This window comes from Montipora foliosa, chromosome 6 (assembly GCF_036669935.1).
Source record: "Montipora foliosa isolate CH-2021 chromosome 6, ASM3666993v2, whole genome shotgun sequence".
Lineage (NCBI taxonomy): Eukaryota > Metazoa > Cnidaria > Anthozoa > Scleractinia > Acroporidae > Montipora > Montipora foliosa.
In genome coordinates, this window is record NC_090874.1 from 60559882 (window position 1) to 60577381 (window position 17500).

Sequence of the window (17500 nt, forward strand, 5' to 3'; positions counted from 1 at the left end):
ACCGTTGTCTCGCAACGGTTTTAGTCGTTGCAAGTTTTGTTACATTGGGTAATGTTTCTTGCAACTTGGGAGTCAAGTTGCAAGAAAAAATTGCAGCCTTTGGGCAATTTCTTTTTGTTTTCGAGCATCTTCATTGTTTGAATAATTTCTGATGCCTTGTTTTCTTTTTTTCAGTGGTTATCTATACGCACATATCTCTTATTTGGAAGATGACTGCCCTGCCTGTTTGTTGCTGTTGTCCAATGATCGTAATGCCTTCTTTGAATTAGCAGAGACAAGACAGAAAACTTTGGAGGTGTGCGTGCTTTCGGGTCAAAATATTCTTTTTAAATTTAAACTTCCCACATCCATGTTAATATCTGGTTGATTCTCTTGGTTTGGGTAGAAAGGAATCTCTTCTTAATTCTTAGACAGCTTCCAGACATATCGCTCTCGAGCCCCTATCTGCGACTCATAACATCCGCCTAAAATCTTCCAATCATGCAATTTGTCATGCTCATCTATGCTTTGCGGTCTCCATTATTTTCAATATTTTTCCTCCTGTTTGTTCATGGCTCCAGCTGTCGAGTTTCTAATCCCAAAGATAGATTTTCAGCATGAGCCCCTCCATCTTTCTTTGGGTAACAGGACATTTCTCCTTATGTGATTAAGACAGCACTTATAATTATATCAAGTACCAGTATATCAACTAATTCTCTATTTTGGAATTCCCCATAATACACTTTGTTTGCCCCCCAAATTTTGCATAAACCATTGTTTTCAAATGCTCTTGGGGACACTGCATATTCCCAAGAGCATTTGAAAACAATGGTTTATGCAAAATTTGGGGGGCAAACAAAGTGTATTATGGGGAATTCCAAAATAGAGAATGGGATGAGTGAATGAAAGAAGTGTGTATATTGAAGTGCGTGTTATAGACGAAAATGGGGAAGTGATCCACAGGTCTCAGTTGACAGAGCATTGCACTGGCATCGCAGAGGTCACGAGTTCGAATCCCGTTGGGAGCCACCTGAATTTTTCACTTTTTCACACTGTAAGAGACAATTTATCACTTCTCCATTTCGTCTAATGGGATTAGTTTTTTCTTTCATATTCTATGATTCATCAAGTCACGTAAGTCTTTCCTTTAAATTTCAGCGTTTGAAAAGATATAGATGTTTAGAGGCCATAAACGAAGCTGTTGCTAAAAGAAGTTATAGCACAGGCAAGATCTGCTTTTTCCGTTTTTGTTGTTGGCCCCGGCTTTCTGTTTGGGTTGACAGTTCTTTTGCTACAAAGAACGATGAGAGACCTTTGGGATGAGGCTGGAAGGTTATCACCTTACTGTTCAGATTTTAACACTGCTGTACTTTAAGGCGTAGCCATCTTTCGGGATGTCACGCAACGCTCACTTGACATCCCGAAAGACGGCTGCGAAGGAGACTAACCGAGGCCTGGCTCTGGCGTCATGTTGTTTCCTTGGTTTTATGGGAGATTAAGTGGGAATTCCAGATTAAAACCCCACCATTGAGTTCTCGTTTGTGTGTGTGTGTGTGTTTTTTTAGATCAAGTGGGGATTCCAGAGTTGTATCATTTTGTTTACAAGTCCAAGAGCACAGCTCAGTACACTTCCCCTGAATTAGAAGCGCCATACATTGATCCCGACGAGCAAGAGAGGTATTTATCTTTCGTGACTGAATTTTAAGAATCATATCCTTCAGTTTATGAACTTTATAGAAGGCAGTCAGTGGAAGGTGTGAACTGTTTTGGACAACAAGAAGATGACAGCATAATACATGAACAGAAAAATACTAAAAGCATCCATATTCTTCCAAGCTAGGCAAAACTCCACAAACACGCGCTTCTCTCTCCTTAACTTTCTTTGACTTTTCTCTTGTTGTCTCTCGACTGATCAAGTCAACAAATGAACTGGGTCTTTCAAGTATCTCTGTTTTGTATTACTTGTATTACTCATTTTCAAACGTAAGATTAATTTTTTAAGTCTGGAATCAATTGAAGTAGTGGTTTTAAAAATGAACTGATTTTCGTTATTTTTTAATTCTGTTTGGGAGAGGAACGCGATGCGTTGCTTTATAAGGTAAGCGTTCTTTCTTAGCTATCTTAATTCGTTTCCAGACTTTTTGGCTTGTACCTTTACCTCCATCATCGTATCCACTCTGCAGCCAGACCTTTGAAAATTTTGTGTCACGTGGGCACACGAGAGATGCTCTTGGGATGGGTACGTATCCAATGCGTTAAGTTCTTCGTGAAAATTTCGACTTTAAAGTCAAATTGAATAAGTATTGACTGTATCACGATTATAGTTGCCACCTTTGAGGATAGGCAAACCCGAAAGGGATTATTGTTTGGTGTGAAATCGGCTAGGAGCAGAAGCTCTTTTGAAGCTCCAGACCTGTTTAACTTAAAAAAAAAAAAAAAAAAAAAATATATATATATATTTATTTATTTAGAAGTTTCATAAGGGTGAGATTTAGTTGTGAGAGGAAACGTTATATCGCTCTTTTACCTTTTCAGTATGTTTGTCTGTGAAATTTTGCTTAGGTATTTTTTTGCGACAAAAGGAAAGATTCTCGGAAATTTGAAACGTTATGTTGTAAAAGTGGGTGACGGCATTTCCCTTAAAATTTGCCAGTTAATCTTTTATCATATACCTTTCGTTTGAAGTTCGTGAATAATCCAGGGTTGCGTTTACGGAAAAGTATGTGATATCGGATAAACTTGCAACTTTAAATTCCTCGCCCCTAAACCGACGACCAAGATTGCTTTCGAGACCGGGATGCGGTCTCTGGTGATATGCAGCGGCCTTAAATTAGGGTATTCTTCTACTCTTTTCACAACAGGTTACGTCGGGTTTCGAGTTGTATGCTACCTTTAGCCCACTTGTGACTAAACCAGATGCTATCAACGCCATTAACAAACTTTTAAGATGGATCAAGGTCTGTTGATTTCTGTCTTCAATATAATCATAGTGACAGACGAACAACGTCCCTTCTTTTTAGCAAAACTAAGGTAAAGCTGAAATGGAGTACCGAAAATCCCCAAAGCAAATGAGTCAATTCTTGGATTTCACATGACGTCACGGCCGCCATGTTGGTGTCCCCAAACAATGAAATGGCGGCCATATTGGTGTCCCGATCCAATCCTCCGGGAATTGAAAGCTATTATTATGCTAACGTCTTCTTTTGTTTTCGTTGAAAAACATGGCTGTTGATCACGTGAGTGAAACCCAAGAATATAACACAGAGTTTACATGTAAGAAACTACAAAGGCTGGAAATTTAATGTTATTGGTTAGACGGTGCTGCACGCGCGGACACGTTTTGGCACGTTCCTTGCCGTGCAAAATAGGGAGCTCAAGAAACGACGACGGCGACGGCAACGTCAATAACAATGCCACAAAATGATGATATGATTGGTATTTTTGCGGTGCTCTGCATAACGACGACGTGAATCACCAAATTTGAGGTTTTGACTACAACGTGAGCATGCAACGGATAATCTGTCGTTCTCTATTTTCACCCTGAAACCGCTCCTACCACTTTATTTTTAGGATACTTCACCCACATTGGAGGACGTGAACTAACGAGCCGGAGATGAAATAATCGCGAGAGACTTGTGACAGAGCAGAGCAGACGTTTTCGTCGACGTCGGCGTCGACGTTGCCGTTGCCGTCGCCGTCGCCGTCGCCGTCGTAGATCTTAATTATTAGGGAGCTTTTGAGACGCGGACGGCAACCGGAAGTGAGCTGTTTTCCCTTTTAAGTTGTCTTCATTCAACCACATTTATATTGCTAAGTATCTTTTCTCCATTAGAGATGATTAGTATAAAAATCTGGGAGACACCATTGTCCTGGCTCTTGAAAGGTTCTCTTCCGGTTGGCGTCCGCGTCTTAAAAACGCGTGTGCTTAAGCTCCCTATTAAGGTTCCGAATAACGGATTTTAAAGGCGAAGACGCGTTATGCAAGGCCAGGTGCCATAGGCACATACCAATCGTTTTGTCAGTCAACCATAGTCGTATACAGAACTCTGATAATATAGACCGATTCGGCTAACTCAGTGTTGTACCCAATCCAAATCCTCTGGGAATAAAACGTTTTGTTCCAAGTATTTCCATATCATTTAAATGTAAATGCTGCATCATCATGCAAATGCAACACACGAAGAACCTTAACCCCGAGAGATTTGAATTGGGTACAACATTGATTTAGCTTAATCGGTCTAATAGTGAAATGAAAAGCACTCGATGGCAATCTGTCCGTCACATTATATTAGATGTTGTTTTTCTTTCTTGCTCTTAAGATCGTTTTTGTTGTTTTATTTCTAGCGTGAAGAAGACAGACTCTTCATTTTGAGTTCTCAAGTATTTTAAATTGCTAATTCTGACGAGCAAAGAACACGTGACATGAAGACGTACACGCAAGGCAACACCCCATGGAGAGGCTTCTGCCTAGAAAATCTTAGAGGAGCAAGATGGATCGTTAATAGTCTGAGGGCCCGTTTCTGGAACGTCCCGAAACTTTTCGAACTTTTTTCGGGTGTCACAATTCCCTCTGTATCTTAAGAACGGAGAGGTTTTAAGTCACAAATCTTCACTATCATTTTGCTTTTTATAATCTTGAAAACATGTTAAAAGGCTAGCTTATCAAAACAAGCGGTGGCAAGTTATCCATGGCTTTTCGGGCACGAAATGTTATCGGGACTTTCGAGAAGCGGGAAAATAGACTGACAAATCAAATGAAACGCCAGTTTGTCATGGCGATCGTTTTATTTTAAAAATTACCACCAGTGATTGGTGTTTACGAACTAGACTGAAAATTACGAACTACGTAATCGCAGTTTCTGCGAATGCTGAATATATGTATATTTGCGTTCTCCTTGAGAACGTTGTAAAGCAAATTCAGAACTTTTTTCTAAATGAAGTTTTTACCAATAACCAAAATCGCGGCTTAGGGTTATTTGCTTGCGAATGCGCTTGTTTCAGATCCTTCTCTCAGCAACAACTGGTTGCTTGGGAGCAGGTCGTTTTACTCGAAACCTATTCGCCCATAGCCAGTTTGCCCTAACTGAAAACCCGTTCGCTAGAAGTAAAAGTCCGTCCACCACATACGTAATAACAGAAATAGGAGTAAACAAAGTTGAAAGTTTATCTATATACAAAAAGGGACCGGCATAATCTTTCCCTGAAGTTAAACTATTTCGGGTAGAAAACGTGACACATATGTGCTTTGTTCGTGAACACATCAGTTCGGGCGAAACGATCACAATTCCTTTTGAGACCTCGAATACGAAAAGAAAACAAATGCGATAACAAATTCCCTTAGAAGAAAGCAACCGCTTTTTTTCATTTTTTTCTTTTCGTATTCGCGGCCTCAAAAGCTTCAACTTTTATTTACTCTGATCTATACATATGTTATTTTCTTCGCTGACTGTTCTTCAGTTTCAAAATAAATGTGAGGTTGTATGAGCGGATCGCCTATATGAACTGTTCGCACATTTGAATAAATGTGGGTGAAACCACTGCCCAAGTATGTATTACAGTCCACTCCCCGTTGCCTTCGCTTGCTGGTTTTCACTAACGACGGAATCAAAGTCGGAGTCGTAAGCGGAGTCGTAACAACGCTTATGACCTCGTGAAAATCAAAGATCGGAGTCGTAGGCGGAGTCATAAGCTCCACGGAATCGAATTCGGAAGAATCGGAACGTTCCCATTTTCTTCAAACTCCGCCTATGACTCCGACGCTTATGACACAGTGAAAAGAAGCGGAAGAACCAACCAATCACAATTTTTGGAATAAAGAATTGTGATTGGTTTATTCTTCCGCTTCTGCTTCCGACTCCGACAATCTAGTTTTCACTGTATCATAAGCGACGGAATCATAAACGGAATCGGTATTCTGCTTCCGACTCCGACAGTTTGATTTTCACTAGATCGTATCGCTCTGCGCTTCTGATTACGACTCCGACTCCGTCGCTTGTGAAAACCAGCCTTGAAGGTTCCACTGTATTTAAGTAACGTGCACGTGACAATTACTGAAACCGCTGAAAATAAGCGGCTCCAATGTGATCAAATTGGACTGGAGGTATAGATTCATGATCATGTCAAGGAAGTTGTCATATGTCCAATGTCTTGGGCAGTTTAAAGGAAGTCAGTGGTGCTGAGCCTATGATACATAACCGCCACTCTTTTCTTTCATCGTTTTTGGTTAGCAGTTTTATTTAAAAACTTAATACAGTAACAGTGCAACAGCAGTAACATCCTGCTACTATTACGTACTGAGATTGAGAGATCGGATGCAAAGACGATTATCATTCATTCCCCCAACGGGTACATAGTTAATTCATGGAGATGGTTATGAAACTCGACAAGTCTTTTTGTTTCATGTTTTTGTTTGCATTTTTGGAGTTGACAGTGCACAAACCGGCACACCCTTTTTGGAGAATATAACCGATCAAATCTTTCGATTAAACCATGTGTGCGCAACTAATTTGCGAACCCGTGCAAAGCGAAAACACTAGATTGTGCACTGTGACGGTTAATTCAACATAAATTGCGACATTGTTCTCGCTTTTGAAAGTTTTAAGGTTTCATAACCAGTCCCTCGATTAACTATGTTCGTTCACGTCTCGGGATATAACTCGAACTCACACTTGACCAACTCCCAGATGGCTTCATATCTCGCTTGATATAGAAGTGCAGCACACAATTGCAAGGTCCTGAGCTCGAGCCCTGATCAAACCTGGATTTTTTTCCATGGCTACCGTTCGAAACGCTGGCTCACAAATCTTCTTACGGTGGTTAATTTACCTTTAACAACTCGTTTAAATGTAAAGGAATTCAGGTGGCCCTTGGATCCCGAATAGTGGATCCCGGATCCCGAGTTGTGGGTTCCGGATTTAAAACTCACGGTTTCCGTCGAAACGGATCCTAGATTCCATCGAAATATGTGGATTCTAGATTCCATACAATGTATTCAGGATTCCACACTGTGGATTCCGGATTCCAAAGTCTCAAATTTGCTGGATTCTGGATTCCTTCACATCGGGCGAAGCGGTGAGTTCAAATCGTGGTCTAGGCTTCCCTTTTGATACTGCTTAAGTAACGATCACGCGTATCTGCCTTGATTTAAAAATTCTTATCAAGAAATGGAGTGTATTGAGATGCATGCAGAAATCATTAGAATTCACCTATTGTAGTCTTGTATTGACGAAAGAACAGGGCTTATCGTTCCTGACGTATTTGAACCTTAGCCTCCAGGTAAGCGAAGCTTGGGAGGATTGAGAAAAGTCCCTTCAAATTTGCCTTGAAGGAAAAAAACTTTGCCTCGTGTAGTCTTCATCTTAGCATGAACAGCAGGTCACACTGACCAAATACCGGAGATTCCAACCTTGTCAACTAAAAAAAAGGAGGTCAGTAGGAGCGGCGTAGCGAGCGGTGTAGCCGCGCCTACGAGCTCAAGGGGGTCTGGGGGCATGCTCTCCCGGGAAAATTTTTTAAGATATGTGCCTCTAAGATGCCATTTTCTGCATTTTGATACCACACTGAATGGAAAATAGTGGAGTAATTATTAGGCAATGAAAGCTAAGGTCTATTGGTCCCCATTACATTTTTTGATGAAAATATTTGCATGCCTGGGGAATGTAGCATAAAAATAGAAACCGTCAGGAGTTTGGTCAAGCTTAGGGCTTCATTTATTGACAATTTCAACTGACAGAAAAACCAAAAAGAATCGTGCTAAAAAGACTGGTTAAACAAAGAAAACATTATCTTTCCTTGGCTAGGAAGAGTTTCAAAAACCGGGAGAATATTAAGCGAAAACGAGAGGCCGGAAATATTTGCCAAAAAAGGCAGGTTTCCGCCAAAACGGGAGGGTTGTAAAACTTGTAATCTCGGACGTCACTGAGTCTGTCCATCACGGTAACCGGCCAACTTGGCCCTCTCAAGGACCCAAGGGCCCTTTCTCGTAAGTCCCGAAAACTTTCAGTTCTGAAAAAGCATATGTAAGACTGCTATCCGCTTGATTTTAAACACCGATCTTTCAAAAATGTTTTCAAGGATGAAATTGACCGAATGCATAACTGGCGGCCAAAAATGTATGCTACACCACGCAACTTCGTTTGCCGCATTGCATTTTGGGTTATAATAGGTTGGCTGAATTTGTTGTTGGCACTCGGACCAAAGTGGTTACCGAATTTCGTAATGGCCCCTAAGAAACGCAAAGTTGAGTCAGATCCAGCGGAGAAGCGAAACAAGAAAAGCAAACAAGGTAACGCTTTTGAGCCAATTTAAAGACTGAATGCTCATTCGATTTGAGTCCTGTATGTGTGCTCGTTAATAAATGGATGCAACGAGAGTGCGGACTCCATCAGCTGCATCAGTCCCAGATTGAAACAATGACTTACACTTAAACAATAGAAGCTGTTTGCAATACCAAACAATAGCAGGTTACGAGAGCTGCTACGTTACTGCTTTGTTTTAAGCTAGGGTATCGAGCCAATCAAGTTATACGTTACGAAAGCTGCTACACTAGTACTACTGTTCTCAAGACCTAAACAACAGTTGCGTTATGAATAGGAATGCTATTCTAGCGATTACCATTGCAGCTGACGTCAGAGCGTTTTTTTTCACAGTGAATTGGGAGAGATTCTAGAATACACGGCCTCTATTGCATTCTTGTAGCGGCTTTGGAAAACGAGGCATGCAGAGACTATGTAGATGGTTGGAAACCAATCTCTAGAGACAGATAACAATGCCGCAATGTGCAATTATTGCTGGTGGACGAACAAAAGGAGCCAATGAGAGATCTTTTGTTTTTGGCAATTATCATGGTGGTGATGAGCTACTGTAGCCACAGGCCACCCAGCCTCGGAGAGTAAAAATTATAAGGATTTGTATGGGAATCTTGATAACAAACTGAAAAAGATATTTACCCGCAAAAGTTCTCAATAAAAAGCTGTACTTAATTGTTGTGGTAACTTTCTCGGTTTTTTGTGGTTATTTGCCTGATTGAATGTGAGCAGAAACCCATAAGGGTTGAAACATGTAACACGCGTTCACAGCTTCCGAATATTCAGCGCGAACTGATTGGTTGAATGTTCCAGTGCTAAGTACCATATTTGGAAACCCCTCGCTCTTGTTGTCCCAAATATGGTACTTAACAAATTGAATATTCAGAAGCTTGTTTCCCAATACACAAGGGGCCGTTACACGTTTCAACCCTTATGGGTTTCTGATGTGAGTTAAGTGACTTCTCAAATTGTCGGGTTGTCACTCGTACCTAAATAAAGGAAAGGCTGGAAAGTAATTTCTAACTTACCTCACATCTCGCTGATAAAATCGCACTTCTCCGGCATCAGTCACGAATCATTATAACCCATAAATTTCGTACCTCTAGGGAGAGACCACACGTTTTTAATCAATTTTCGTCTTCAATTCCTTGCTTTTTGTAAGCCTTCTTCAATTATGTTGCTTGGTGGAGGAGACCTGATTGTTCTGTGGCATAGTATGTACATGTACGACATGAAATGTGCAACATTAATAACATGCATATATGCACACAAATTTTGTAGAAGGCAGACCTTATATACTTAGCGGAATGCTGTCAAACAGAATACACTTAATAAAATGGCTGAAACTTTAATAAAATTGAAACAAATATAACAAAATTGTTTCTCACTTAACAATTTCAACAAGTTAAAAAGTTTTTAAAACAAATACAGCCCTAAAATCTGCAAGAAATACACTGTTTCAATTTTATTAAAGTATTAGTCATTTTATTACGTTTTTGAGCAGTTTATTGTGTTTTGTTAGCATTCCTTTAAGTTTGTAAGCTTTGCCTATTATAAAATTTGTATGCCTTTTTTTTATGTCCGTGTATCCGTGTTTGTCATTACTGATATTTGTATGCAAGTTTTAAAGTTTGTACGCCTCTCATTAAGTTTGGGTGCCATTAATTAACTTTGCGTTCACTTTATCAAGTTTGCTTGTGCTCTATCCAGTTTGTATGCAAATTATCAAGTTTGTAGGCATTTTGTGTCCATACAGGCCACGATATGATTGCCTATTACTGTTAAGTTACATAGTTCCAGAAATGTTGGAGAGTGTTAAAAAATGTATTCATTTCGAAGATGTAACTGATGATGTCAAAAACAAGGAAAAAGAAGAATGTGTTATAAAATAGTACTGCAGGGAAGGATGCCATTCCTGAATTGGGGGAATATATTGGACACAAATTCTCATTTTTTTGTATTAATTAATTAACCCATTCACCCCTAAACTGGCCTAAACCGGCCATACTTAGTATTTTACTCTGTCTAACGCCAGACGATTTTACTCGTCAATGGGGAACCCCTAGGAGTCAATGGGTTAATCACTCACTGAAAAACTATGCCCTGTTAATTAACCTTATTATATATTTTTACCTGCTTTTCTCTAATAAAATTAATTTTTGTTTCTGCAGAAAGCCAGAGCACCAACACAAAGAACACCAAGACTCCCAAACAGGTAAGACAATCATAGATATTGAAATTGTAAAAAAAATTCTTGACGTCTAAGTTCTATATTAATTTGTCAACAACTGAAGGAATGAAAATTATTATTTTACCATTCAACATAGTTGGGATGACAGAAATAACTAGTTTTAGACCTTAAAGGCCCATGTTCACTCTGAGGCTACAGGCATATGTGTGCCATGGAACAATTTTCATATATGAAAGCTGAAATTCATGCAACATTGAAACAAACGGGTGAAAAGCCTGTTGGTTGAAGGTGGGCCTTAAACAGAGGCAGTGACGTTTCTTCATATACCCCTTCGAGGCCCTTCCAGGACGGGTCCTTTTTCTCTTGTTCCCTTTAAAAAGTTGCTTGTGTTCCCTTGTGCAAAAAGTTACTTTGAAACTTGGTTTCAGCTTTTTAATCCCTAAAAATAAAATGGTATGTGATCCTTTGTTTCTTAAGATATTTTGTCTTTGTTCCCCTGTTCCCCAGTTGGAATTAGCCATGTTCTCTTGTTCCCCAATGTACAGCTGGGACCCCCCTTTTTCATGCTTGTGTTTTTGCACCATAGCAAGCGCAATACACAAGATGGCTTATGAAGTCAGAACCAGAAAGCAGATTTGAGAAAGGAGTAGATGTTAAGGTAAGCAGAGGTAACTTAAAATTTGTTACTATGTTAGGAAAGGTACCTCATTGGGTTGGTTTATCACCTTCAGAATTAGAAAACTCTGACTTCAGTGCTGTGTGACTTTGATGTCTTTTTCCACAATCCTCTGATCCATGCAGCTATAAACTTAAATGCTATTAATATTGATATGGTATCATCATCATCATTGTCATTTAACGTCCATATTTTCCCATTTAAGATGGGGTTGGATGGGCGATGAGTGTGACCTCCACATCTGTCAGTCTTGTGCCATACATTCCTCCATTGCCAATTTAGTCCAGCCTATCCTCTGTTACACACCCGCTCCACTTTTTCTTAGGCCTTTCCTTCCGGCTGTTGGTCCTCAACTCTCAACTCCTCCACTTCATTCAACACACCCTCTCCCTCTCCTTCCTTTTCACATGTCCAAACCATCTCAAACTTTTCTGCCTCAACTTAACAGAAAGGTCCTCAACGGCACATATCTCCATGACTTCACTGCTTGATCTCCCATCTTGCCACCTCACTCCTGTCATGTATCTCAGCATCCTACGATTCAATTGCGTAGAACAATCATCAGTCTACTCGTCAGTGCCCATGTTCCTGCTCCATATAAAAGAGCAGACCTCACACAGGCTTTGTATTCCCTTTCTCTGCTACTCAAACCTATGCTGCGGTTCACCAATAAACTGGCTATTTCCTGTCATCTCTCCCATGCAGCTGCTACTCTCGCTGTCACTGCTTAAATCTCCACTCCTGCTTCACAGGATATCACATAATGATATTTTTTTTATCTTGACAATATTTCCTGGGTTGTAATTAGTTTTATTTATTTGTTGGAGTGGAAATTCCCTTTAAATGAAAACCTTTTTTTTTTTTAATTAATTTTTTACTACTTATTCAGAATGCAAGGTTACAATGTCATCAAAAAGCTGTCATTGACAATAGTTTTGCTGAATTTCATTTGTTGTAGTTTGGCATTGAAGACCTTAAGAGTGAACCAAACCAAACTGCCTGCTGGGATGGTGTTAGAAATTACCAGGTATTAAGATAATTACTGTGATAGCAGTTGGATAGGTCCTTTAATTTGCAGCTTGGACCTTCTGTAATATGCATCCAGACTTCTTTTAATAAAGGGCTGTACGTAAAAATTACCAGAATTGGGGATAACAGAAAATCAGTACATGTTGCTTCAAATACCCTTTGCTTCTGCCTCCTATATCTTTGTCCATAGCTCCCACTACTCCCACCCTTTTTACAATTTGTTCCTGACCCTGTTATATTAGAAGACTCGCTAAGCAAGTATTGTCTCTTGCTGCTTGGTCGTTTCTGATAGTAAACCGATTCGGCTAACTCACTATTGTACCCAATTCAAATCTCTCGGGGTTAAGGTTCTTTTTTTTTTTTTTGAACCATTTACTATTTGTTAATATGGCTCTCGGAGTTAAGGTTCTTTTTTTTTTTTTTTGAACCATTTACTATTTGTTAATATGGGTCACTTCTCGTTCAATTCTAATTGTTTCACCAGTATAATTTTCAGTTATATGCTTGTATTCAACTGTTTTTAGGCCAGGAACTTCATGCGTGATCAGATGAAAATTGGCCAATTAGCTTTCTTTTACCATAGCAATTGCAAAGATCCTGGCGTAGCTGGAATAGTAGAGGTACTGAAAAATGAAATGAAACCCATGTTGCTTTAGTAAAACTGGTGAAAGTTTTTTTGTTTGCTACTGTTGAGTATTTGACTCATTTACTGCAGAAATGACCATCCTGTTGGATATTGAATTGTATCCAGCTTAATGTGTTTTGTCATTTTTATTTGGGTTTGTTCAAATAGATTGTGAAAGAAAGCTATGTGGATGATACACAGTTTGATCCAAAAGATCCCCACTATGATCCGTACGTGTTGAAAGGACTTTCTAATAATTTGTAATACTAGTTGTTAAGATTAACAGTGTTTTTGATATTTATCTATGGAATGCGATTTACAGCACTCGATCATTTTCAATAATTTGCCATTTAGAAGGTGTTTTTCTCCTTTTGATTTTGCAAAGGGCTGCTAAAAAGGACAATCCCAAATGGTTTATGGTAAAGTTCAATGTTTCATTCATTCATATTGCGTCATGACTCCTGTGATGTGTGTCTTCATTCTCCGTTTTCCATTGCTCCAGTGACAGAATTTCTTTTGTGTTGTTTGTCATTTTTGTTAAGTTAACACTGAATGCACAAACTAATTAATTCCCCACCCACCCTAGTCCCATTCTCCCTCCCCAAAAACGTCGTTTGTTGGAAGGGAGAATGGGACCGACAGAAAAACGGCTGCAAAGGAGGCTGCCGCCCACCCCTCTTCCCCTTATTTTTCTTTTTGTTTGATAATGGAATGGTCACGTGAACCGGGGCAACCAACGACTAGATTTCTCCAAATTCGGCAACGCTTAATAAATTTGCATAGATTCTTACCGCTCTTTAAAAATATTTATCTTGTCCAGTGTTCTAGGTGTTCTAGTTTATGCCCGTCGAATTTTGTTCGTTTTCAAGGAAAACTAGTTTCCAAAGGGTCTTGATATCAGCAGGCAAGTCAGAAATTTAAAGAAAACGACAAAATGTTTGAGATTACAAGACATGTTTCGACAGAAACTCCTGTCATCTTCAGTTGATTAATGTACAAAGCGTTAAGTTGAATAGACCTTATTCACGATGGCCACCATGTTGGATTTGCTATTATCATGCAAATTAGCAACGCACTTCTTAGGGGGCAAACAACACAAGTTCGAGAGGTTATAATGAACACCCTAGCCAGACAGATGATTTGTTTCACGTTCATTGAATGTTTATCACCTAAGCAGTAACCGATATAATCATTACACAAGTTACTTCGACGTTTTTTTAGTGAAAAATGAGCAGACAAGGAAGTAGAAAGTCAAAATGTCAAAGGCAATCAAAAGATGTAAAAATTTTATAAAAGGTACTTAAATTCTAAATCCTAAAATTGACTTTTGTTATTTCAATATTTCGTTGAGCCGATTTTCCGCAATTTGCTTTTTTTTTCAATGTTTGTCCCCTAGCATAACGCATGGCTAATTTGCATGACAATATGAAAACCAACATGGCGGCTATCGTGAATAAGGCCTATATATAAGTAGGAAAAAGTGCTAATTATGCCAGTAACAACGGAATTTACATAAAACGTGACAATGTGAGAATTACAAGGATAGTTTTAGATTTACGTGATGCAATTGTTGATTAAGAGAAGGTTGTTCTCTTTGAATATGAAAAGCCTCTTTTATCTTGAGTTGAAAAGTAGTAGAGGCGTGATCTAAAATATGGAGACAGGGTGCGACAATGTACAGAATTCTGTAGGTGTTTGAAGATGTGAGAGGCCCTATCACTGACTAAGTGCTCACGCACGCGTGTGGAAAAATGCTGGGTTGTTTCGCCGACATAACAGGCATTACAGTCCGCTCATGCAAACTTATAAACCACACGTGAACGAAGCCCGCCAGGGATAGGGTCTTTCACACCAAGCAAGTTGCCTATCTTAAAGGAGGAAAAAACTAGTGAGGTTCGAAAATTTTACACATGGTCCGAAAATTCCTCGCCGATGTCCGAATATTCGAGAATTTGCATAGAAATAATATTTGAAGAACTACATTGCTTCCGAACGCATATTTCCGGGTGCCCGAGTTCAACTGTGCTTTTAACTTGTATTTTGAAGAAACTTGAACTTTGTTATTTTGCAAACTGAACATGGTCAGCAAACAAAATGTTTTCGAGGGACTTCGGCTCAACAGTAAATCGCACTTCCTAGGGCTCAAGCGGAGTGGAGCGTTAGAACAACGTGTGACTGAAAGGAATGCATTGTAGTTAATCCGGACATCATTATTTATAATTGCTTTGTCGTTTCCAGGTAGATGTCAAGTTTGTGCGGATGATGAAGCGGTATATTTCCTTGAAAGAACTGAAGACTTTGCATATGGTGAGGCAACAGTTGCACATATGTATTTAGTGGCTGGGAGTAATTCCAGCTATAGTTCTCATATTTTCCCCATTTTGTAAAGCATGTAAGCCCTCATTGGGTTTAGGAGAGGGTTAAGAGATTCTTCGAAGGCCGTACGAACAATAACGGCATTCCTTGCGTTAATATTTGTGCACACACAAGCGCGCGTTGAGATTATGGCGCTAATCACGAGACGTTTTTGAAGCAGGGACGCAAAACAACAACATTTTGCATTCCAGGACAGTCACCTCTCCCAGAGTTTTAAACTAATCGTCCCTAATAGCGAAAAGATACTTAGCGATGTAACTATAGTAGCGTCAAGACAAGTTAAATAGGATAACACCTCACTTCCAGTCGCCGTCCATGGCTCAAAGACGTCTGGTGCTTAATTTCCCTGTTATAGGCACAACTCGGAAAAGAGTACAAGGAGGGATTACGTTTTTTCAAACGTTGGCCGTGTTGCACTTATATTTGAACAGACTTGACTGATTAGAGTGTAATGTGAAGTGCTAAGTATCTACCCCATATGAACCATATGTTCCCGTCAATGGGCTCCTGGTTCCCGTTTGACCTTGTAGCTCAGTCGGTAGAGTAGCGGTGATCTAACCCAAAGGTCGTGGGTTCAATTCCCACCCTGGTCAGAGTTTTTCTCTGTCCTTGTGTGGGCCCATTTCCATCAGTAGGGCTAACTCTCACATGAGGCTTTTTTGAGGCATTTAAAGAAAAAACGAAGATCCAGTATCTCTCTTCTATACTCTACAGGTAATAGTTTTAGTTTGACAAGTCTCTCAGGATAACATAAGTCAGTTTTCAGAATGAATTTAGTTGCACGTCTTTGTACACGCTCAAGTGCAGTGATCTTTTCTTTAGTGAAAGGTGACCAGACCTTTGACGCATACTCCAACTATGATCGAACATGTGATTTGTATAAAATTATTAATGTTTTCTGATCACATTCGTTGGTACAAGTTCTTTTGAAGAACAATCAAGAGCGGCTCTAATTGGTGCATTCATGTTCGCACGAGGAGTAAGCAGGCGCCGTAAGGTTCAAATGGCCAGTTTTTCGCTATAAGAACCCTACGGCGCATGCTCTCCTACATAGAGTTTCCCAGAGCCTTGGGTCGATCCGAGGCTCTGGTGACGAGAATGGATGATTGCTCAGTGATGTACCCGTGTCCAGCGCAAACGCACTCATGGGTTCGATTTCCGTTTAATTGTGACTTTTTAAGGCTCCTTTGCGACTGCCTAATTACGATGGTCTGTTACTCAGCAAAAAAAAAAAAGGGAAAGTATTTGTACATGAACAACTTACGAACTTAAGTAGATTGAAAGTTTTTAGGGAACACGAGCTTTCGATTCCATCGCGAATCAAGTATAATGGAAGTGTGCGTTCTGTCATGGATTTTAGGGAGCTTACGAATCGACGATCATAGTCTCGCGTCGACGTCCTGTAGAAACGTTGTCGTTAGATCGGAGAACAAGGACGACTGCGTGTACGAGTTTTCCGTTCTGAGCACGCGCACGTCGAACAATGTCCGCCTCCAAACCTTATGCGCATGCTCAGTACGGTTAGATATAATAAAATGTACTTTGGTGTGACGATTTCATTGTCTTCGCAGGAGCACAAAGCCTCTGGTGGTCCATTGAAGTCCCTTGCATTGTTTACATCAGCTAGGCTGTCAGTCCAACCAGTCACTGAAGGTACGAGTTAAGTGATATTGGCAAGAGAGAGGTGCTTTAGGAGAGCGCCAACCACCTCGTTCAAAAGGCACTTGGCTGAAATGAACTCGTGAATGGCTCATTGGCCTGAACGATCGGCATTTTGCCGTGTCACTTGTATTGGGGCAGCACTTGTTACGGTTATCTTTGTTATAGTCACTGTCGCAGACGAGGCAAACCAATACCAGAGGGAGCCATGCTCTACCGCTAAGTCTGTTATGATGTCAGTTTTGAAGTGTGACAACACATTTAAAAGAATATACAGATGTTCCATGTATATCGCGGGTGTCAGGTGGGGTTGAAGGGGTAACAGAATTTTAGTGGTTTACAGAATCACAGTTGCCTGCATGAAAGCTCTTCGATGGGAATAAAGGAAAAAAAAGAGCGACGAGAGACCTCTTTCTTTTGAGAGCAGCGACACAAGCAGCATATGCTCTACGACATACGCCGGCGCATTAACTTGCGTCAGTGTCATTTGCCCCAATAAAAGCTAGTTATTACTGACCAAGTCGCCACTGAGTTTGTGTTTGTTAATGAACCCTTTCATTCCCACAATGGAATGGAAACGTTCATTCTCCTAACTAGTATCATGGATTTCTTTGTCGGGTAGTCATGAGAATTTGGTGTTATAATTAGATCACATCTCT

General features: G+C 40.0%; 2 protein-coding genes across 2 annotated transcripts in view; both read left to right on the top strand.

Annotated features, from left to right (window-relative positions):
- The window catches only part of LOC138008009 (vacuolar fusion protein MON1 homolog A-like), a 14697-nt gene extending 9233 nt beyond the window's left edge, over nt 1–5464 (top strand). Inside the window, exons 12-17 of the mRNA XM_068855175.1 lie at nt 175–295; nt 1138–1204; nt 1545–1656; nt 2116–2218; nt 2841–2936; nt 4324–5464. Of these exons, the coding sequence (XP_068711276.1) occupies nt 175–295; nt 1138–1204; nt 1545–1656; nt 2116–2218; nt 2841–2936; nt 4324–4368 (544 nt within the window). The 3' untranslated portion in view covers nt 4369–5464. The remainder of the gene's footprint in view (nt 1–174; nt 296–1137; nt 1205–1544; nt 1657–2115; nt 2219–2840; nt 2937–4323) is intronic.
- Nucleotides 5465–8138: 2674 nt separating this feature from the next.
- LOC138008018 (thymocyte nuclear protein 1-like) overlaps nt 8139–17500 on the top strand; it is an 11342-nt gene continuing 1980 nt past the window's right edge. The window contains exons 1-9 of the mRNA XM_068855184.1: nt 8139–8263; nt 10457–10500; nt 11063–11134; nt 12111–12179; nt 12706–12801; nt 12975–13036; nt 13192–13225; nt 15045–15113; nt 16754–16835. Coding sequence (XP_068711285.1) covers nt 8197–8263; nt 10457–10500; nt 11063–11134; nt 12111–12179; nt 12706–12801; nt 12975–13036; nt 13192–13225; nt 15045–15113; nt 16754–16835 — 595 coding nt within the window. The 5' untranslated portion in view covers nt 8139–8196. The remainder of the gene's footprint in view (nt 8264–10456; nt 10501–11062; nt 11135–12110; nt 12180–12705; nt 12802–12974; nt 13037–13191; nt 13226–15044; nt 15114–16753; nt 16836–17500) is intronic.